At 35.9% G+C, this 21,713-nt stretch overlaps 1 protein-coding gene across 2 annotated transcripts; it reads right to left on the bottom strand.

Moving 5' to 3' along the window:
• On the bottom strand, positions 1-21,500 carry Hmgcr (3-hydroxy-3-methylglutaryl-CoA reductase). 2 transcript variants are annotated; one of them, XM_015497784.2, is made up of 21 exons: positions 21,365-21,458; positions 18,392-18,523; positions 16,497-16,684; positions 15,926-16,037; positions 15,544-15,631; positions 15,039-15,123; positions 13,990-14,095; positions 11,691-11,797; positions 11,468-11,584; positions 10,907-11,067; positions 10,547-10,794; positions 10,254-10,432; positions 5,731-5,925; positions 5,238-5,396; positions 4,666-4,823; positions 3,733-3,838; positions 3,073-3,243; positions 2,442-2,582; positions 2,194-2,352; positions 1,627-1,781; positions 1-1,480 (listed from the first exon to the last, which is right to left on the bottom strand). In XM_015497784.2, exons 2-21 carry the CDS (start codon positions 18,399-18,401, stop codon positions 1,426-1,428), a joined length of 2,700 nt encoding a protein of 899 aa, XP_015353270.1. In that variant the 5' UTR covers positions 18,402-18,523; positions 21,365-21,458; the 3' UTR covers positions 1-1,425. The 2 variants fall into 2 exon arrangements, with proteins under 2 accessions (XP_015353270.1, XP_015353271.1); XM_015497785.2 differs by lacking the exon at positions 18,392-18,523 and having other exon boundaries at positions 21,365-21,500.
• Between the last annotated feature and the right edge of the window lie 213 nt (positions 21,501-21,713).

Below are 21,713 nucleotides of genomic sequence, written 5' to 3' on the forward strand. Positions count from 1 at the left end.
TGTAATACAAAATAAGGAGTTCTTTATTATTTATACAAAACTCATACATTTAAAAAAAAATTAAGATTCAACAACTCTGCTGACCCCCTGAGGAAGCTAAGAGCTTTTATGGGTCCATTAAAAAGCCCTGTGTGGATGATTCCGTCACCAGCCTCCTAGCCACAGGAACAAGGCACACAACTCCAGGCCGTTCATGTGGCTCCATCAGTGGCTGTGCAGGCCGACTTTTCCTATGTTAGGCTTGGCAAGCAAGCCAGGATTTCCTGGACAACGTTTAAGAACACTATCTTCTGTGGCCCAAACTAGAGGTGTTTTTATGTTTTGTTGTTTTTTATCAGCATACAAGTTGATTTTTCTTTATTTCTGGAACACTTTCAATTCCTAACATAAGAAGCTTTATTACAACATACAGTTTTGATACAGTTTGTTTACAAAAAAAAAAAAAAACTATCTAAAACTTTCAGCTAAATAAATTAAAATATCTTTAAAGAAATTAAAGTTGGCTTAGAGAAATGGTGTTTTTCTTTCACAACTGTGTTTCTACATTCTGAGAGAGGTCACAGACTTGCTTATACGTGACAGAGTCACCTTGACTAAGCAACACAGACCTGATCAATCTTTAGTAAAGAGCATAAAACTGTTTCTTAAAGCCTAATGCTGAAAGACATGCTATAGCCAATCAGACAAACATTTATATTTAGACAAGAGGCCTCTCTGAACAAACAGCCTACAGAGATAAATGCAGTGATTTGTTTTCTTGATAGAGAACTATTTAGCACTGCTTAGCACATTATTCTGTAGTTTGAGAAGAGTAATTCTTCCCTTGAAGAAGCAGGTCCCCTTCTGAACAAGAATATTGGTTACAACCCCATCAAAATATACCAGCACCAAATGAATTATTAGTTTACAAAAAAATAAACTTAGCTCTTATATTGTCAAGTTCTACAACTCAGACTAAATAAATTAACTATAAAATCAGAAGTTTCATCAGCTACAGTATAATTTAAAAATCCATTTTTAACCCATTAGAGGTTGGGGGAAGGACAATCTCAAACTAATCATCATTAACTTCATCATTTCATCAAAAGAAAAAACACCTTTTTTTTTCTGAGCTTGTATGTGCTTTCAGAAGTGAACTCTATGTAGATTACCATCTACATCTGTGATACTTTAAAGCATAATATCCATGTTGAGATCTTTCCAAAGAACACAGCATACAAAGCACTAAAACTGTTTTCCAATATGAGGAGTCTGCATGGAAAAGACCTCAAACCTCTCTGAAAGCGAAAAAAATCAAGCAGTTGTCTCACTGATCACATCTATTCATCTTCCACAAGACATTGCATTGAGATTTTTAATTCACAGATTTTATGTTAGTCCTTTAGAACCCAATGCCCATGTTTCAGTTCAGAACCGTCAGCCTATTCAAGCTGCCTTCTTGGTGCAAGTTCCTTGAAGGTCTTGTAAATTTATCTTTGACCTATGCAGAAAAAGACAAAGTAGCAATATAGAAAATGTTAGGAATGCGAAATTTTAATTTGAGAGTATAGTGTCTGAATATTAAGCTTTCATACTGCAATTAGTTTTAAGTATAGGGATAAAACATGTTCAAGCTATCTGTCTTACCTGTTGTGAATCATGTGACTTCTGACAAGATGCCCTGCTGCCAATGCTGCCATCAGTGACAACTCCCCAGCCATTACTGTACCACATACAATTCGGGCCAGCTGCCGGGCATTCTCCCCAGGATTGTCTTTGCACGCTCCTTGAACACCTAGCATCTGTGGCCAGAAGAGAAAGATAGTCGATTCACCCTTAAAGTCAGGAACAACAATGTATCACAAAATCAACTAAAATAAGGGCAAATAATGACAACAGCATAAAATTAGACTCCAGTGGATGAAGTACTAAATTTCCAAGAATTTACAGCTAGGACTAACAATTCATATACCATAGTAACAAAATCCACAAGCTGGCTGGCAGTGTACATACATGTGCTCTTTTAATCTACTCTCTGAATTTGGATCCACTGGGAAGGAAACAAAAGATCAAGACCCATAACAAGAGAATAAGAGCCATACCAGTACCAGCTAAAATATGGAGGGGAATGATATGTAGTATTGGCTAGAAACTGAACCCCAACAGTTAGAGCTAGGCTTGAGGTTACTGGTTTCTGTGCCAGATGTGTCATACCTGCAGACAGGCCTGCTGAGGTAGAAGGTTGGTCCCACCACCCACAGTTCCTATTTCTATAGATGGCATGGTGCAACTGATATACAAATCTTCATTTGTGGGACCACTTGCTTCCATTAAAGTAATACAGTTTGAACTACCAACATTCTGTGCTGCATCCTGGAAAGATAAACAACAAAAAAAAGACAGTAAAATCCCTTCACTTAGAACAATGTAACAAAGAAGAGAAGTGGAGGCAGGAGACTCACCTGTCCACAGGCAATGTAGATAGCGGTAACAATGTTTGCAGCATGGGCATTGTAGCCTCCTATGCTCCCGGCCATGGCAGAGCCCACCAGATTCTTGTTAATGTTTACATCAATCATAGCTTCTGTTGTTGTCTTCAGTACCTAAATCACAATTGTACACATTTTATATCTTCCCCCAGGAGATTCACAGGGGTGTTATACAGATCTACTTTATTGTATCTCCAGAAAGCAAGAATTTAGATGCAGCCCCACTGAGGCCCTGTCCTCAAAAAATGTATCAGTCATGTTTGCTCCTGTGAATGTCATAGACAAATGGATAAGGTACAATAAAACAGCCATCTTTAATGGAAAAGATAACCTCATAAATTTAACTTTATTAAAAATGTTATTGTGCTGGGCTGTAGCTCAGTGGCAGAGCGCTTGCCTAGCATGCATGAGGCACTGGGTTCAATCCTCAGCACCAAATAAAAATAGACAAATAAAATAAAAGCATGCTGTACATCTACAACTACAAAAAAATTTTTTTTAAATGTTATTATTCCTTTCTCAAATTTTTTAATTCAATTAAAGGAGAAGGATAAGGAAAAGAGAAGAATAGAAAACAAAATAAAGCATTCATCCAATCACTTACTTCTCTGACAACCTTGGCTGGAATGACAGCTTCACAAACAACAGTCTTTCCTCTTCCTTCAATCCAGTTTATGGCAGCAGGTTTCTTGTCAGTACAGTAGTTACCACTAACTGCAAGAATCTGCATTTCAGGGAAATACTCATGAAGTTTCAAAAGTGCTTTTTCTGTACCCTATTAACAATCAAAAAACAAAACAAAGCATTAAAATGAATTAAGTATTCATCATTTTGAACCTAGGGCCTCATGTATCTACTCCATTACTGGACTATATTTTAGCCCCATCCCCACTTTAAATTTTTTAAGCAAAATTTTGAAATGTTAATCCCAAGATCCTTCCCACCCTCTCTGAAATAAACTTAATGCATGTCCAATGCCAAGTCTAAATTAAAAGTATCAAATATAAACACCAATCAACAAATGTTGATGTATAACAGGAGCCAAATCAATCAATATTTAGCCTTCAATGGATTTAAATCAATTCAATCTTTGAGTATGTAACATATGTATGAGGTACCTATGACAAAACAGAGACGGACATAAACGACAAGTCTATTCCTCATCTCTATCTCCCTACCACCTAATAACACTTCCTGGGACAATCATTCCTACAAGTTCTACATCTACCCATGTATCCTTCAGATACAGTGTACCCATATTCACCTTGGAAATCATGTTCATTCCCATGGCATCCCCTGTCCTGGATTGGAAACGGATATAAAGGTTGCGTCCAGCCATACTGACATGAAGTTTCTGCAGACGTGCAAATCTGTAAACAAAAGCAAAGATTTTATTTTATTCTTTTAAGATGGAAATTATCTTAAAATCTATTTCACAGCCAGGTATGGTGGCACACAGCTTGGGAAGCTGAGGCAGGAGGACAGAGGGTTCAAGGCCAGCCTCAGCAAAAGTGAGGCACTAAGCAACTCAGTGAAACCTTGTCTCTAAATAAAATACACAATAGGGCTGGGGATATGGTTCAGTGGTTGAGTGTCCCTGAGGTCAATCCCCAATACCCCCCCAATCTATTTCAGTCACTTCAATTCACACTTAAGAACTCATGGAGATTATTTATTGTTTCTTTAACTAAACACATGAGGTATACTATTTCAACTCTATCTCATTGTTAGATGATGAAAGGGGGTGAGCTATAGACAGTTGTTTCTTAATAAACTTTAAAAGTCCAAATAAAATCAAACATACTAGTTTGAACTATAGCAGGATTATAATCTGTAATGATTATGCTCCTTTGTAAATTTTACTTTCTGCATTAAAGCAAACCTACTATACTAATACTAATCTTGCTTGGAAAATCTTATCTGAAAAACTCTACTGCTGGGCAACAGTCTAATTAGATTTTCTATCTCATGCTTTTTTTTTTTTTAAACTACTTTACCTCTATGGGGGAATTCATTTGAATATCTATGCTCCAAACATAAATTTTAGTCATTCTAAATGAACAGATCTTAAGTTTGATTATTTTATCTCAGTCAATATATTATCAATTATATTTAGCAATCACAGAAAATGGCACTATTTCTAAAATAAGCATATCTATATAAATACACACACACACACACACACACACACCCCTACCTGCTGGTGCTATCAAAGGCCTCCTTTATCACTGCAAACCCTTCAGGTGTTTCAAGCCAGGCCTTCACTTCTGCAGAGTCACAAGCGCGGGGAAGACGCACCACTGGGCCACGAGTCATACCATCTGCAAGAACTCGGCTGCTGGCACCTCCACCAAGCTACATAATGTATTTCAAAAACATGTTAACCCAGAATATACTTCTATTTGTCCCAAAAGGTATCCTTCATGGTCCCCAAATCTGTTCTGGTTGCCTTGCCAAAGATATATTTTAAAACACAAAAATTGCCAGGCATGGTGGCACACGCCTGTAATCCCATAATGCTAAATTAAAGTAATATAAATCTTTTCTATTACATCTTTTCTATTACAGCTCGGGAGGCAGGAGGATCACAAGTTCAAAGCTGGCCTCAGCAAAAGCGAGGTGCTAATCAACTCAGTGAGACCCTGTCTCTAAATAAAATACAAAATAGGGCTGGGGATGTGGCTGAGTGTTTGAATGCCCCTGAGTTCAATCCCGGGTACCAAAAAAAAAAAAAAATCCTGAAACACAAATAAATAAATTCCAACTTACACCAATTGCTCTACAGCCTCTATTAGTGCTGGCCACAAGGCAACCTTCTGTTGTTGCCATTGGAACCTGAAACTCTTTTCCATCCAAGCACAGAGGTCCTGCCACTCCGACAGGAATGGGCATATACCCAATAACATTCTCACAACAAGCTCCCATCACCTAAAAGGTAAAATGAGGCACCAAGTGAAAATCTACACCATTATAAATACAAAGTAACTCATCCTAGCCCGTCATTAATAACGTTCTTAATCTTTTTGTTTTTCAACAAAATTTTTAATTTGCCCTTTAAAAATATTGAAAATACTAAAACTTCAGTAATGACTATAAAATAGGTAAAAGATTTTGAATTTCTATGGCCTCCATTATAAGCAGAATACAAACTTAAAGTAAAATAATTTTAAAAGGAAAAATGTACATATAAAAAAAACTAATCAAGGGAAAAAAAGATTAAAAGCTATAAAGCAAATCTTCTCTAATCAAGAAAACAACATACCAGGGAGTAATTATAATCCCTATAAGGCAGGTACTGGAGAGAAGAAGGCTCTGGAAGTTTTTCGGAAAGTAACTGTCGGCGAATAGATACACCTCGTTCATGGGTTTCCATCAGAGTTTCCAATTTGTAAGCTGGGATATGCTTAGCATTGACCAACTGGATGATCTCAGCATCACTAAGGAATTTTGCACCTTTCTAAAGAAATGGAAAAGAAAATGGGAGGGAGGTCAGAAAGGGAGGTCAAGAAGACTTGAAGGACTATACTATTCATAATGCTAAATACTATTCATACTATTCATAATGCTAAATTAAAGTAATATAAATCTTTTCTATTACATCCCTATCGTTTTTAATACAGATATTCCAGAAAATAAACAATTCATTTAATATAAACAATGCCAAATTAAAATAACATGAATACCACATATTATAGTTTTTTAAATTATAAATATTAACTCACATTAATTGCACCAATTAATAGGTTTCACTGTGACATTTCTGTACATGTGTACATCATATTTCAATCATATCCACCCTTGCCCTTTCTGCTCCCCACCACCCCTAGGTCCACTTCCCCTTCCCTAACAGTTTCTCATCTACTTTCAGGCCTTTTTTGTTGTTGTTCTTTTAGATATAGATGACAGCAAAGTGTATTTGGACATATTATACATATATGCAATAGTACATGGAGTATAACTTCCCATTCTTGTGGTTGCACATGATGTGGAGTTACACTGGTCGTGTACTCACACATGAACATAGAAAGTTTTAAGTCCTCTGGGTATATGCCAAGGCCAAGGAGTGGGACAACTGGGTCAAATGGTTCCATTAAGTTTTCTAAGAAATCTCCATTTTGCTTTCCATAATGGTTGCCCTGATTTATAGTCCCATCAGCAATATATGAGTGTACCTTTTTCCCCCACATCCTCCACATCCTTGCCAACATTTATTGTTACTTGTATTCTTTTTTTTTTTTTTAAAGAGAGAGTGGGGGAGAGAGAGAGAGAGAGAGAGAGAATTTTTTAATGTTTATTTTCTAGTTTTCGGCGAACACAACATCTTTGTTTGTATGTGGTGCTGAGGATCGAACCCGGGCCGCACACATGCCAGGCGAGGGCGCTACAGCTTGAGCCATATCCCCAGCCCATTACTTGTATTCTTGATAATTGTCAGGCTTTTTTTTTTTTTTTTAAGTTTCCACATTATGAGAGAAAACATGGAATACTTGCCTGTGTCTGGCTTATTTTGCTTAACATGATATCTTCCAGTTCTATCCACTTTCTACAAATGACATTATTTTATTCTTGTATTGTGATCAGTGCCACAAAAAAATATTTGGTATACAGGTATCTCTTTTATATGCTAACTTCATTTCCTTTGGGCATATAAACAGGAGTGGTATAGCTGGATGATAATGGTAGTTCATTTTTAATTTTTTGAGGAACCGCTCTACTGTTTTCCACAGTGGCTGTACTAGTTTACATTCCCACTGTACTGAAAGATTTCTTTTTCTACATCCTCACCAGATTTGCTATTATTTTTTAAAACCACTGCCATTATGACTGGGGTGAGGTGAAATCTCAAGGTAGTTTTGATTTGCATTTCCTCACTGGCTAAAGACATTGAGCATTTTTTAACATATTTATTGGCATTAACAATGCAGTCTACAAGGGAGCTTCAGGAGAGAAAGGTCACTTCTGGTTGGAATTGGGGCAGATTTTCTAAAGATGGTCACATATGCCTTAAAGACATAGAAAGGGAAGGTACCCTAGGTGTCAGGAACAACAGAAACCCAGAGCTGGGACATGTGTTTATAGAACAATAACATGATTCAACTCAAATATGTATGAATAAAGAATGAAGATGAAACAGATTCAAGCATATGGCATTTTGCTTAATCAAAATAAATCTTCATATTGAGTAAAGATAAATATAGTAGCTAACCTATCAAAACTACTTTCATCTTTCAAGTTGGAAGTTCCAAACTTCAGATATCTGAAGATAAAGAATTATTCAGCCCATATACCTTGCTCAATACCAAACCTCTTTAGAGAGAAGATAAAAAAAGCCGAAGTCTGAAAGATCACAATGTTAAGCACTCTCAATTATAGTAAAGTAGTACTCTGGACCAGCTTATTTTAGGAGGCAATAAAGAAAAGATCAGAACCCAGGACAGTGTATTTGGACTCAGTCCAGCTTCCCTCCTCCGCAGTACACCTGCTCTCTGTAAGCCCAAGACATCTATAAATTAAATGAAGTACTCCAACCAATATTTATTGCTTACAGTATTACAACATGTGATAAATATTTGTTGTGCACACAAATACTATATAGTCCTGCTGACGATACCAGCTCTCAGAAGAGCTAAAACACAAGCACTATAAGAGAAGTCAAAAAAGTCTTTGGCTTTCTCTAGAGGGAGATGAACTGGGGTGGGGATGTAACTCAGTGGTAGAGTGCTTCCCTAGCACAGGCCAGGCCCAGGGTTCAATCCTCAGTATGAGGGGAAATAAAAATTATACACACATACACATGTAGACATATGTGTGTGTGTGTGTGTGTGTGTGTGTGTGTGTGTATAGAGAGACATGTCTATACTTATCTATACATCTATAGATATCTATACATATATACATAGGAAAATGATCTGAATAGAAGTAATATCAAAATGAAAGTAAATTATTTATAAAACTAAACAAATGCCAGACCAAAACATGAAAATTTCCCAGAAAGTTTCAAAGAAAAAAAAAATCTGTTAAGATTCTGATGTCCACTCAGAAATTTTGCTAACCCTGTATTCAACAAAAACAGTTATAAAAAAACATATATAAAACCAAACACACCTGCACTCTTACAATAAGCACATGAAAATTAAGAATTAACTTCAAAAATAAATACTGCATGATTTCACTTATATAGGGAATCAAAGTTAAAAAGAAGAAGAAGAAGAAGAAGAAGCAGCAGCAGCAGCAGCAGCAGCACAGTAAAATGATTGATGGTTGGCCAGTGGCTTGGGAAATAGGAAATGAAGAAATGTTGGTTTACAGGGTGATATGAGGATGAATAAGCTCTGGAGATATAATATATAGCAATGGCCTATAGTTAACAATACTGTATTATAGACTAGAAATTTGCTAAAAAGGTAGATCTTAAGTGTTCTCATAAGGAAGGAAGGGAAGAAAAGAGGTAGGAAAGAGTGTTAGGTGAGAAGTATGTTAATAAGCTTGACTGTGGCAATTATTCACAATGTATATCAAAATACCAAACATACAACCTACATACACAACACTGTCAATTATACTTTAATAAAGCATTAAGGTATAATATTTAATACTTTAAGTATTATAGTATTATACCTTAATACTTTATTATAGTATGGGGGGGAGTACCTCTTAACTAATAAACATAAGGGAAAAAAAATAATTAACAAGATTATGAATGAACTCATAGTTATATAGGTTAAAAAACCCTGTTCAAATCTCAGGAAGGGCAGGCTGGGGTTGTAACTCAGTGGTAGAGCATTTGCCTAGCATGTGTAAGGCTGGGTTCAATTCTCAGCATCACATATAAATAAACAAAAATAAAGGTCCAGAAACAACTAGAAAAATGTTTGTTTGTTTGTTTATGGTGCTGGGGATTGAACCCATTGTGCATGTGAGGCAAGCACTCTACCAACTGAGCTATATCCCCAGCTCTAGAATAATATTTTTAAAAATATTTTTTAGTTATACATGGACACAATATCTTTATTTTATTTATTTATTTTTATGTGGTGCTGAGGATCGAACTCAGGGTCTCACAGGTGAGAGGCGAGTGCTCTACCACTGAGCCACAACCCCAGCCCAAGAAGAATATTTTTTTAAAATCTCAAGAAAGCCAGCTTCCTTATGAGTTGGCCTACAAAACAAAAACAAAACAAATTTTCTTCTATCTTTAAAGTTCATCTCCCTGTTAAATATTTCTCAGGCCTCAACACATGAAAATATAATAGTTGTTCATCTCTCTAATATATAGCAATAAGCTAGAAAAAGTTTTGACTCTGAAATCAGAAAATATCAACCCTCCCCCACTTTTTTTTTGTTTTGGTACTGAGGATTAAACCCAAAGGTGTGCTCAACCAGTGAATCACATCCCCAGCCCTTTTTTATATTTTATTTAGAGACAGGGTCTCATTGAGTTGCTAAGTGCCTTGCTAAATTGCTGAGGTTGGCTTTGAACTTGCAATCTTCTTGCCTCAGCTTCCAGAGCTGCTGGGATTACAGGCATGTGTCATTATGCCTAGCTCAAACCCTACTTCTAACTACCATTTCCCTCATGTATTATTTAAATGTCTTGAGCCTCATGTTTCTCATCCATAAAACAGAAATAATTCCACTATCCAATAAGGTTGTGGGGAATAAAGACAAGTAACACAGTGCTAGAATTTAGTAGTACTTAGTACTACTAATAGCTTCTTCTTCCTTTAGTAAAAAAGCTCACTTTAAAGAAAAATTCAAAGCTTAAGTCTATGCTGTTGTCCTCACCTCTGCATTCCCAAGTATCTGTAGACACTCTTCATTAGGCCGAGGCTCCCTGGGAAATTCAATCTCAGATTCCTGTGTCACTGGTTCAGATGAAGTATCGGATAAGGAAGAGCCACCAACCATAAACGTAGCTCTGTTTGAGGTGTCAGTTTCAGCCACTAAAGGTTTGATAACTTCAACTGTTCAAGAGATCAAAAGATATCTCAAAACACTGAACATAATTTTTTAAATGGACTCAAATATTTGACAAATCAGCAATGGAAGAATTCGAAGTGAGGAGAATAAGAAATTACCTCTTCTTTCTTGGTTTATCCCTGTGTCTCCTTCCACTGACTGAAATTTCTGGTTATTTCTGACAAGCGTAGGTTCACGTCTACAACAATTATCTGGAACTTTCTTTTGGGCCACTACAGGAGATGTGATAGGGTTTTTTAGCGAGAGCGTAGATTCTGTCTCTGCTTGTTCAAAGAAAATGTACTTTACAGCCAGAAGGAGAGCTAAACTTAGGGTAATAACTTGTTCAATATCCATGCTGATCATTCTAAATAAAAGAAAACAAATTAAAATATTATTAAGAAATATAAAAGGTACAACTTAAACTTCATTAAAGTACTATGATTAATATATAACAAAGCAGATTTCAATTAACTTACTTAGAGAGATAAAATTGCCAGAGGGAAACACTTGGTTCAATTCTCTTGGACACATTTTCTTCAAGGCCCAAAGAAACCTTAGAATGTTCTGCTGTACTGTTTTGAGGAGAAGGATCAGCTATCCAGCGACTATGAGCATGAACGAGAACCAAGCCTAAGGACTGAAATAAAATTTTAAAAATCGTATCTTCTGCTTATCAATAGAACTTAAATTTCTCATTCTTAGAAATTGAACAAGCAGCCACTATCTTCCACAGCACCCTGCTACCATAATAAAGAAAGCCCCAAGTTTGTTATATGGCTAAAGTGTGGTCCCATTAATAATGAAATATCCTAAAGAACAGGTTTTCAAGAAAGAGTTAGAGGAACTTGAAATTTTTATTTATGTGAGAGAGACTAGGAGCCTCAAATAAATAAAGAAGAAAAAAGGGAAGAAGAGTATCATATCATTTAAAAAGCCAAAAATTATATAAAAAAGAACAGGAAGTAAAAAACAAAAATGACTAAAAAGATAACCTTGGAACTATGAATATGGAAGGGAGAAGAAAACAATGTCTTTACCATAATCATCTTGACCCTCTGAGTTACAGGATTTGGCTTATTTTCTTCTTCTTCTAAAACTCGGGCAAAATGGCTGAGCTGCCAAATTGGTCGACCCTCACGGCTTTCCCGAGAAAGCTACAAAATAAGTCAATATTATGTTAGAAGGTACTGATTTTTCCTTAAGTGACCTAATGTAATGCAAAATATTACTCTAATACTATGCCAGAAGAATTGTTCTTACCTCTAATACCAAGGATACACAAGCTGGGAAAAAAGTCATGAACACGAAGTAGTTGGCAAGAACTGACATGCAGCCAAAGCAGCACATAATTTCAAGCTGACGCACCCCTGCTTAAAGAAAAATTCAATGTGTAACTAGTAAAGTATATGTATTTTCTTTTTTTTTTTAATAGATGAACACAATATCTTTATTCATTTTTTTATGTGGTGCTGAGAATCGAACCCAGTGCCTCACATATGCTAGGCAAGCCTTCTACCACTGAGCCACAACCCCAGCCCCAAGTATATGTTTTTTCAATGATACGTATATCACAAGGACTTTTGCTGCAGATAGACAAATATGACTATTAAACTCTTTGCCATTTACTGGAAACAGAATCATCAACTCAAAAGTGATGCCAAGACTTAGTGAACAAGAACAACTATGGCACCAAAGACCTTGTCTTTTCCCATGTTCCTAACACATCACTACATCAGGCACAGTAGTAGTATTCAGTACACATCTAACATGTTTTCAATCCTCTTTTATCAAATGGTAGTTTCAAGACAAGGGTATAGAGGACAGGATCTACTGAAGAACTTCCCCCTTCCAATTTACACTACTGATCGAATATTACCAAGGACAAAAAGGAGAGCATATTGCCAGTTATGTGATTCCTGATACAGTATCAAAGTAAATATTTCTTGTGAACCACTGAACTCTAATTTCCATATAATCTCTTTGGTGCCTCCTTATGTTCTTATAATTTGGGTTATCTTACTGATCTTTTTGAAAAATAATAAATAAAAAATAGTAATTCAAGATTGAAAAGTAACAACTAAATTAACTTCTTTTCCTCCTTCTTTCCTACTCTCCTTTCTTTCTGGTGCTAGGGGTTCAACCCAAGATCTTTGCACTCTACCATGGAGCTAAATTCCTATTATCAGGTATATATATTTTTAAAATTTAAAAACATATTTTCTTTGCTATATAAAAATCTTTATTGAAAGACAGAATAATATATAATTAACCATCAGGAAATTTAGAAGAAACATTATATATTTAAAAGTCAACCAACTGCTCCCTTAAAAGTTAGATAATTTGGGTTGGGACTGTAGCTTAGTGGTAGAGCACCCACCTGCCTTGCATGTGTGAGGCATTGGGTGCGATCCTCAGCACCAAATAAATAATAAATAAAGATATTGTGTCCAACTACAACTAAAAAAAAAAGAAAAAAAAAAGAAAGTTAGATAATTTACTTCTCAAAGAATAAGCTTCCTTACTGAGGGTTGTAAAATACCAAGGAGAGTCACTAGAACTATAATTAACTAACCAAGTGAGGAAGTCATAAAATTTTGGCCTAACTATTAGGAAACCTCCACAATAGCATACTATATTCATTCTGATAAATTTCCAAGCCAAATAATTTTTATCCTATATAATGGAGTCCTATGTATCTAATACTCTACTATGCAACTGAGGATGAGGAAACGTGTTGAGGTTAATGCTGCTTACTTGCTAAAAGGTACTGTATGCTATCTGATTAAATCTTCCCAACCACCCTGTTAAGTAGATCTAATAACTCAGATGTGTCCAATTTCTCACTCTTACACTGTCTCATACATGACAATTAAAACACAAGGAACCAAGTCACCAATTTTAGTCTGGAAATAGCAATGGGTAGAAGGAGCTTTCTAGAACAGCCTTGGAATACAATATTGGTTAAAACACCAACAACAGGGGCTGGGATTGTAGCTCAGTGGTAGGGCACTTGCCTAGTATATGTGAGGCCCTGGGTTTGATCCCCGGCATCACATAAAATAAATAAACAAACAAAATAAAGCATTGTGTCCATCTACAACTAAAAAATATTAAAAAAATAAAATAAAATAAAATAAACCCCAACAAAGTGGGACACAGAAAGATAAGATGGAAAGAATAAAACACAAGTAAATAATTTGCTACTACATTTTCACTAAGGTATAAGGATGCTAGGGCAGATACACCCACACAAAAATATAATTTAAAGCTTTTGAGAATAATCTAAAAGTCAGAATTTAAGAGTAAACAATACGGGACTGCAGTTATAGCTCAGTGGTAGAGTGCTCACCTAGCATGTGTGAGGCACTGGGTTCAATCCTTAGCACCACATAAAAATAAAATAGAGGGATTATGTCCACCGAAAACTAAAATAATTAAATAAGTGAATGAATAAAAGTATAATGCCCATCTACAACTAAATAATAATATAATAAACAATACAAATCAGAAAAGTTCTTTTTCCTCTTTAGTGACAATGTATGAGAACTTGCTCACAAACCTGACATGGTTCCAACGCCAATCACAAGACATTCAACAAGAGCATCAAGGGTGAATGTAGGACCCAAAATTGCCATTCCACGAGCAATATTTTCCCTTACTTCATCCTAAAATACAGACCAAAAATTATCAGTGAGAATAAGCTACAAAATAACTTTTAAAAATGTTAGACAGCATTCTAGGACTTATACTAAAATCTAATTTACTATTCAAAGAATAAAATAATCAGACTAACATGTTCAAGATACAAAGCTTGGTAATATAGAGGGTCAAACAAAAAACAAACTACTTTGCTTCCCTTTTCACCGAATGACATATTTCTAAGGAATATTCCTTTAAAGTAGTACATTAATTCTGTCATTTAAATTCCACATAATTAAACTCTACAACATTTTATACTTTGGCTACCACTAACAGAAACTCTTAGGTCTAAGTTTGTTCTGAGATCATATTAGTATTATGAAACCTAAATTATTTCCTTATCAACATGCTCAAGTGATCATAAACATTCATCAATATATAATCAGGGAAGAAATATAAATTATTTTATATTCAAGATACTCTGATGCAAGATTGTTAAAAAAAATAGGTTTTAAAAGTGATTAATGAACATCAAGATGAAACTTAAGATGGAAATAATGCTTGTGTTATTTCAAAGGATTTAAAAATGAATTGGCCCTGGTATTCTCCTCCTCCATTAGACTGTATCCTGCTCTTTCTCTCTGTGTGTTTTGCTAGGTAGATATTCTTATTTATCCAAAAGTCATTTTATCATAACTTCTGAAACATTCAAAATGGAAAATGGAGAAGACTCAAAATCCAGCAGCTATGCAATTATATTTGAGTCATTAGATACATGGAACTATTCCCAGGGTATTTATGCAGAACAGTCTTAGTACTTAAAGAATTAAATTTAAAATTTCAGGCAACCCCTAAATCTTGATTTATGAAGAAACTCTATTGATCCTTCTTATCAATGTAAACTAAAAAAAAAAAAAAAAAAAAAAAAAAGGAATACTACTCACATTCTGTATTAAAAATAATACTTACCTGTGAATTGGAACTTAGGGCAAACTTTGCTAATGCACTTGCTCTGGAAAGGTCAATCAAAAGTAGGAAAAAGGGCAAAGCTTCACTGGAAAATAGATAAAATGAACAGGTACATTTAACAGAGGAAAACATATAATTTAAAAAATCTTTTTAAAACAAAACTCTTTCCCCTCCCCCCATACTTTGTATGATCCACAGTATGTTTACCTTCCTGCAAAAAGTATACGCTTTACTTCTTTGGTATCCTCAAAGCTAAACATAATATTTGCCCAAAATATTTTCAAAAAACATTTCAATGTTAAAATGTAAATATATTTATACTGAAATACTTCTCAGTGTTTTATTAAAACTGTATATAGCAAAATATCATTCTAACTTCTAAAATCTCCTTGAATTAGCACTGGGAAAATACTAGAATATATAAAAATTTTGTTCACTATTTGTGAACAATAAAATGTAAAAGCAATAAAAATATATTTTCAAAGAAAGTACTTTTAATACTTACTTCAAGCCTGTCAATTCTTTATCTAAGAAGTGAATGACAACTGTACTGAATACAAAACTTGAGAAAATTGTGAAGAGGCCAGCAATACCTGAAACAACAAAATTCAACTCTGAAAAATCTATGCTTTATTACACAAATAACAACATTTAGTCTCAGACAATGTTCTGATGTCTAATAATATTTTTTCTAGATTATTAAGATCTTAAAATTTGGAATGTCTATCTACTTCTCAATAATAAGAAAGCAAACTAGTAAATGCATGCAGCACAATTTCAGCAATACACACATTTCCAAATACTTGATTTGAACAAACAGGTTGATCCCCACAGTAAATAAAAAATCTGATGGCATACCAAAGAAGTGTAATATAAAAAAGCATTACCCAAAATATATTTTGATCCAAGTTGACGTAAATTCTGGAACTGGAAGTAAATATACAGGATTGCTATGCACCGTGTTATTGTTAGAATTATAATGTCACTGCTCAAAACATCCTGTTGGAGAGAGAGAAAAGAAAACTCCAATAAAATAAGCAATCAAAAATAAGAATTTTTATGTTGTATGTCATTAGTTTATAAACTTTCATGAAAATACAAATTCAGGCATAATACAAATCAAGTAAAATATCAAACATACAAATCAAAAATTAAATCCAATTTTTAAAAAGTCCATCATTAAGCCAGTTTATCATGATCATTTTTCACTTTAGTTACTTCTAAAAGATATATTTCTCAAATAAAGTCAATTACACTGATTTGTGTAAATAAGACAAAAGAAGGTATTTCTAGATCATTCCCATACCATGCAAATAAATGGAAAACTGACACAAGGTTATGAATATTAAAATAAAGGTTTTACTCATAATTTTTTGGATTATTTTCTCTAAAAGGAGATATTCTTTAGAAATTAAAAGTGTAATTTACTATGGTCCATATCAAATTAATTCCACTGACCTCTTCAAATTTTGGACACTCATAATTCCAACCACAGATCTTGTCATTACCAGTAAACATGTTCATAGACATCATACAGATGGTCAGTGTTACTGTCCCCACTATGACTTCCCAGGGATGTGAGGCCACAAAGAGGCCATGCATTCGGAAAAGTCTTGACAACATTGTAGCTATAGATTCCTTGGATCCTGGAAAGAATGAATACCAAGTGTGAAAATTTAGCACATATCTGACTGTACTTTTAGGAAAGTTTTAAGGAAAAGTGTACTGTAAACCCTGCTTTACACACTTAAAGTCCTACACATGACCATTATATACTGTTCTTTATAATTCTAGAAAATAATTATAGTCAAAAGGACCTGTTATTACCTCTTTACTCAAACACTTAAATCCTCTATTACTCACTGACAACCAACTTAAAAACAGCCAGTTCTTAAAAACTATATGAATTCAAGCATTTATGATCAAACCATATAAACATCCCAGCTCTTATTATCTGAGCCAAAAAGGAGAGCAATAAAGCTGAAAACAAAAGTGAAAACGATTATTCACATTTTCTAATTACTCAGATATAAAATACATATAAACACCCTCTTCACTATCCACATTCTGGTTACACAAAAGGTAAATATCAAAGAGTATATCTGTTGAGCAAGCTCCTGTAAGTCACATTAATTTATAACATCCTCAGAGGTGGGAACCCATTATACTATTTCACTCTCTTAAACATGTAGAATAAAGCCACTAGCAAAATGATGTTTAATAAACCTGCCTAATGTTGCTATCAAAGAAAAGTCTTTTCTGATATTTCTACATTAATAAAAAGGGATATGAATTTTGCTGTGGTGGCTGCTTTTCTTCTGGCAGAATTGTCAACAACAGGTCTAGAAGACCAATGCAAAAGCATTACATGCGAAATCCTCCTAAATTTTTACCCCTAATCAAAACTAGAATAACAACAGAAATGGATGGCTGCCTGAAATAGATATATCCATAGCATGCACAAAGATTCCCTACAGCGGGGCTGGGGTGGGAGTGGTAGAGCGCTTGTATGTGTGAGGCAATGGGTTCGATCCTCAGCACCACAAAAAATAGATAAATAAATAGTTCAGTGCTTCTTTCTTTTACTTAATTTGTTGTCTTTCTATTTTCTGTCTTCAGTAGATGATGAATCACTCACTTTCTTAGTAAATGTAATTAATATCTCTTTGAATTCTTGCTAGAGGGGCTATCAGTGGGCTTTTTAAAAATTAATTTTAATTGATTTTATGGGTAATCCTTATCCCAGATATTCATTTTTAATGTGCTTTAGTTGTAGAAGTACACAATACCTTTATTTATTTATCTTTATGTGGTGCTGAGGATCGGACCCAGTGCCTCACCCATGCTAGCACTCGCTCTCTACCACTGAGCCACAACCCCAATCCCTTCATTTTCATAAGAAGTAAGGTTTGCAAGTTCCTTTGTATACCAATGAATGAAATATATATATATATATATATAATTTTTTTTCCAAATCAGAATATCAAAATTATTATTGAGGGGCTGGGATTTTATAGCTCACTATCCACATTCTGGTTACACAAAAGGTAAATAAATATCAAAGAGTATATCTGTTGAGCAAGCTCCTGTAAATCATATTAATTTATAACCTCCTCAAAGGCAGAAACCCATTATACTATTTCATTCTCTTAAACATGTAGAATAAAGCCACTAGCAAAATGATGTTTAATAAACCTCCCTAATGTTGCTATCACCAAAGAAAAGTCTTTTCTGATGTTTCTACATTAATAAAAAGGGATAAGAATTTTGTTGTGGTGGTTGCTTTTCTGCTAGCAGAATTGTCAACAATGGGTTAAGGAAAAGAAAGTAGCTTTAAGAATGAAACCAATTACCAAGTATCATCTCTCAATGTATCACTTCATGTTCTCTACATTTCAACCATACCAGGACATCAGCCAGATTAACTGGTTTTCAAACTGCAGGTCACAAGCCTTCACTGTATTAATCAGATCATGAAATCAATTCTGTTGGTCAGAACAAACATTTTTAATAAAATAGAAAACAATATAAAATAGCTTTGGGGTAAGATACACAGTATGGGTATTATGTCTTAAAACTCCGTGTGTGCATATATATGAGTGTGTATTCTGGCTTCCAAAAAAACAAGCATTTTTAACTGTAGGTCACAATTTTAAAAGACTAGCAGTCACAAAGGTATATAAATGAGGCCTGCACCTGCCTGTGTTTATTCATGCTTTTCAACCTTATACCCTGAATCTTATTCATCATTTTTCCCTCCAGTATCTTGCAACAAAAACCTGAAAAATGAACAATAAAATACGTTCTATTTAATTGACAGGGACCTAGATTTAAAGTACTGGATAGCTTTAAATGTACCATAGGTTCAAATCCTTCTTAATGACAACCAAAACCCTCATAAGAGGTTAGATGTTCATGACAGTTTCTATACATAACTCCTTAAACTTGGGGATTCTTCCCTGAGTCAATACATCACTATCAAAAGTTATCCAGATGAATTAAAATCTGAACTGCTACCAGGAAGGAACCCCAATTTGATTACAAATGATTTAGCATAACCCATAATTATACATTAGGCACATTATGTTTTCTCTTATATTCCTGGTGGTATTGTCAATTTTGCAACCTTTTTTTTTTTTTTTTCTCCTGGGTGTAAAGTTATCTTTCCAACATTCAGGGTAAAAAACATTCACATTAACCTGTGAGCCACCCCAAACCCTGAGAACCACACCTATTTGGAAATACAAACTGAGCAACTTTACAAAGGTGTGTCAAAAGTAACTATAATTATAATCAATGTCATTTCTCATAGCACCCTCCCATTTCACTGTGATTATGTAAACCATTTACTGTCACAGAATCCAATCCTCCCCCTTCATCAGCAGTTGAGAATAGTACTAGCAGGCTACAGGGTAGCTCAAACAAATTTAATAAACAGTATTTACACCATGCTGCAATAATAAAAATATCTTTTTAAATCAAACTACAGAAATAAGCAACATATGTGTTGCTTATTCTGACTGAAGTTTGCCACAAACATTTCACATATTCTTTAAAAATATGGATAATTTAAATTCACTAGAATCCTTAAATTCTGCTACTAAAACCACCTACCCTAGCCAACTGCTGAAAAGGATACTTTAGCACTGTACTATGATTCTTTCTTCCCATTCTGCACTCCTCCTATGTTATACATTCCCATATTTGATTATATAGTATCAATATCACTAGTCTCAAAGTAATTAATGTATACATGATAACCTCTTGAAGGCAAGAACCATATACTCAATCTACTATCCTATAAAATCATCATCATCTTGCACTAGAAATCAGATATCTGGATTCTATACTCAATTCTATTACATGTTACCTGTTTGAAATCACAAACTCTCTTCATTCACTTATGAAGTTCTTTCAAAGTTCTCTGACAAAGTAGTAAGTGAAACCATATGAAACTGCCATTTTTGTAGGTAAAAAAGGTTGTTTTGTAGGGGGAAAAAGTTGAAAAATAATGGCAATTTCATATAGGTGAACCAAAGTTGAAGTGGATCCCATAAAATGGCTGTCTGTCCATGGTCTACAAATCCAACAGTGTGCAAACATGCCACAAACTCCACATACACCCACTTCATCTCAAAATATCATGCCACATGTACAACCACTCAATGTTAACTTAGGAATCTATGCACAATTTTTTAAACCTTCATGATACTAACCACCATTGTCCTTACTGCCAAGTTATCACAAGTTCTGGAAAGACACCACGTCAAAGCAGCCCTGCAAAATCCAGTCTATCCCCAAAATACACTTTGTGCCTTTGCTGGATTACCCATAAAAAGTCTTCCAGTGCACGTATAAGAAAATAAGTCCACAAGTAAACAAAAATCATTCACTACTTTGTGAGTCGCTAAAATTATGAACAAGTACTTAGTATACTAAGTACTATAATGTTTCCTATGACTGCAGGACCAAATCCAAGTAAGAATATTCTCAAATAATGAAATATTTCCTATGAATACTTAAAATGGAGTACATCAACCTCCTCCTATCAGAGAAATCGATTGTTTTACCTCCAAGGTGCACTTTTCCTAACCCAAACCAAATAACTCCGGAAAATATATCGGGTTTGAACTAAAGGACTACAGCATCAAAGACACTACGCCTCTCAGAACCAAAAAAGACTCCTTTCAGTCCCTGGGTGAGCCCTTCTTTAGGCTCCGCGTCCACTCAACCGGTTCCCATGGAAATAACCGGACACATTACGCGACTCCACTGCTTTGGGTTAGTTAGCAGCATTTAGGGAGATCTTTCTAGTCACTTAAAAGAAAGGTCCCGACTAACAGCAGCCCCTACGCGTGAAAGCCTGGACCCTAAGGACGCTTCTCCCGCCCACTCCGCGATCTGCCGGCCCCACTCCCCCTCCAACTCCCAGCATTTCTGGAATTAAGGGGCCTCCGTGATCACCCTGCCTGGCACCCGTTCCGAACACCCAGATGATGGCGACTGCCTGGCCAGCAAAGCCTCCTTCGGACAGGGCCAGCGAACGCGGCTACGCCCTGTTGGTCCACAGACAGTGATGGCAGCCACAAAAAGGCCGGATCGCCGCCCGCCCAGTTGGGCCTCAAGGACGTCTCCTCACAGTCCCCGCGGGACCCGGACGCCACACCACACCGGCGAAGGGCAACCGCAGCTCCCGCTAGGTCTCCGGGGGCTGCCCGCAGGCACTCTCCTGGGTCGGGAGAAGCTCGAGAACCTCCACCAACACGGTCCCAATCCCGCTCCCGCCCCATTCCGCCCTGTTCTTTCGTGACCATTGCCAGTCTCACCTCGGGATCTCACTAGAGGACACCGAACCCGGACGCCGGTGTTCAGCCTGTCTCCAGTCAACGGAGACACGGAGCGGAAGGAACTGTGGATTTACGCACGCTCGGGGATGACGAGTCTGCGACCAATAAGAAAGGATCGTCCGATCGTCTAGCCAATCATCTGGAGGCTGCTCGGCCTGACGTCACGAACGGTCGCCTTAACAACCGCCCACAGCTCTCCCCAGGCCGAGAACCAGCACCGCACCATCTCTCACCACGTCCCAGCCAACCAATAGTTAGTGGAGCCTCAGCACCAGTGCCTGCCTATTGGCCAAAGAGCCGTGGGGGCGCAAGCATGGAAAGTGCCTAG

Source organism: Marmota marmota, unplaced genomic scaffold, assembly GCF_001458135.2.
Source record: "Marmota marmota marmota unplaced genomic scaffold, marMar, whole genome shotgun sequence".
NCBI classification, from domain to species: Eukaryota; Metazoa; Chordata; class Mammalia; order Rodentia; family Sciuridae; genus Marmota; species Marmota marmota.

Bases quoted from the DNA above. Each gene is read 5' to 3' on its own strand.
- Hmgcr (XM_015497784.2), bottom strand. The intron at 15,632-15,925 runs GTAATGCTTTTT...TTGTTGTTTCAG, and splicing joins TGGATCAAAATATATTTTGG to GTATTGCTGGCCTCTTCACA. The intron at 10,433-10,546 runs GTAATTTCTTAT...TCTCTTGAACAG, and splicing joins GATAAACCAAGAAAGAAGAG to TTGAAGTTATCAAACCTTTA.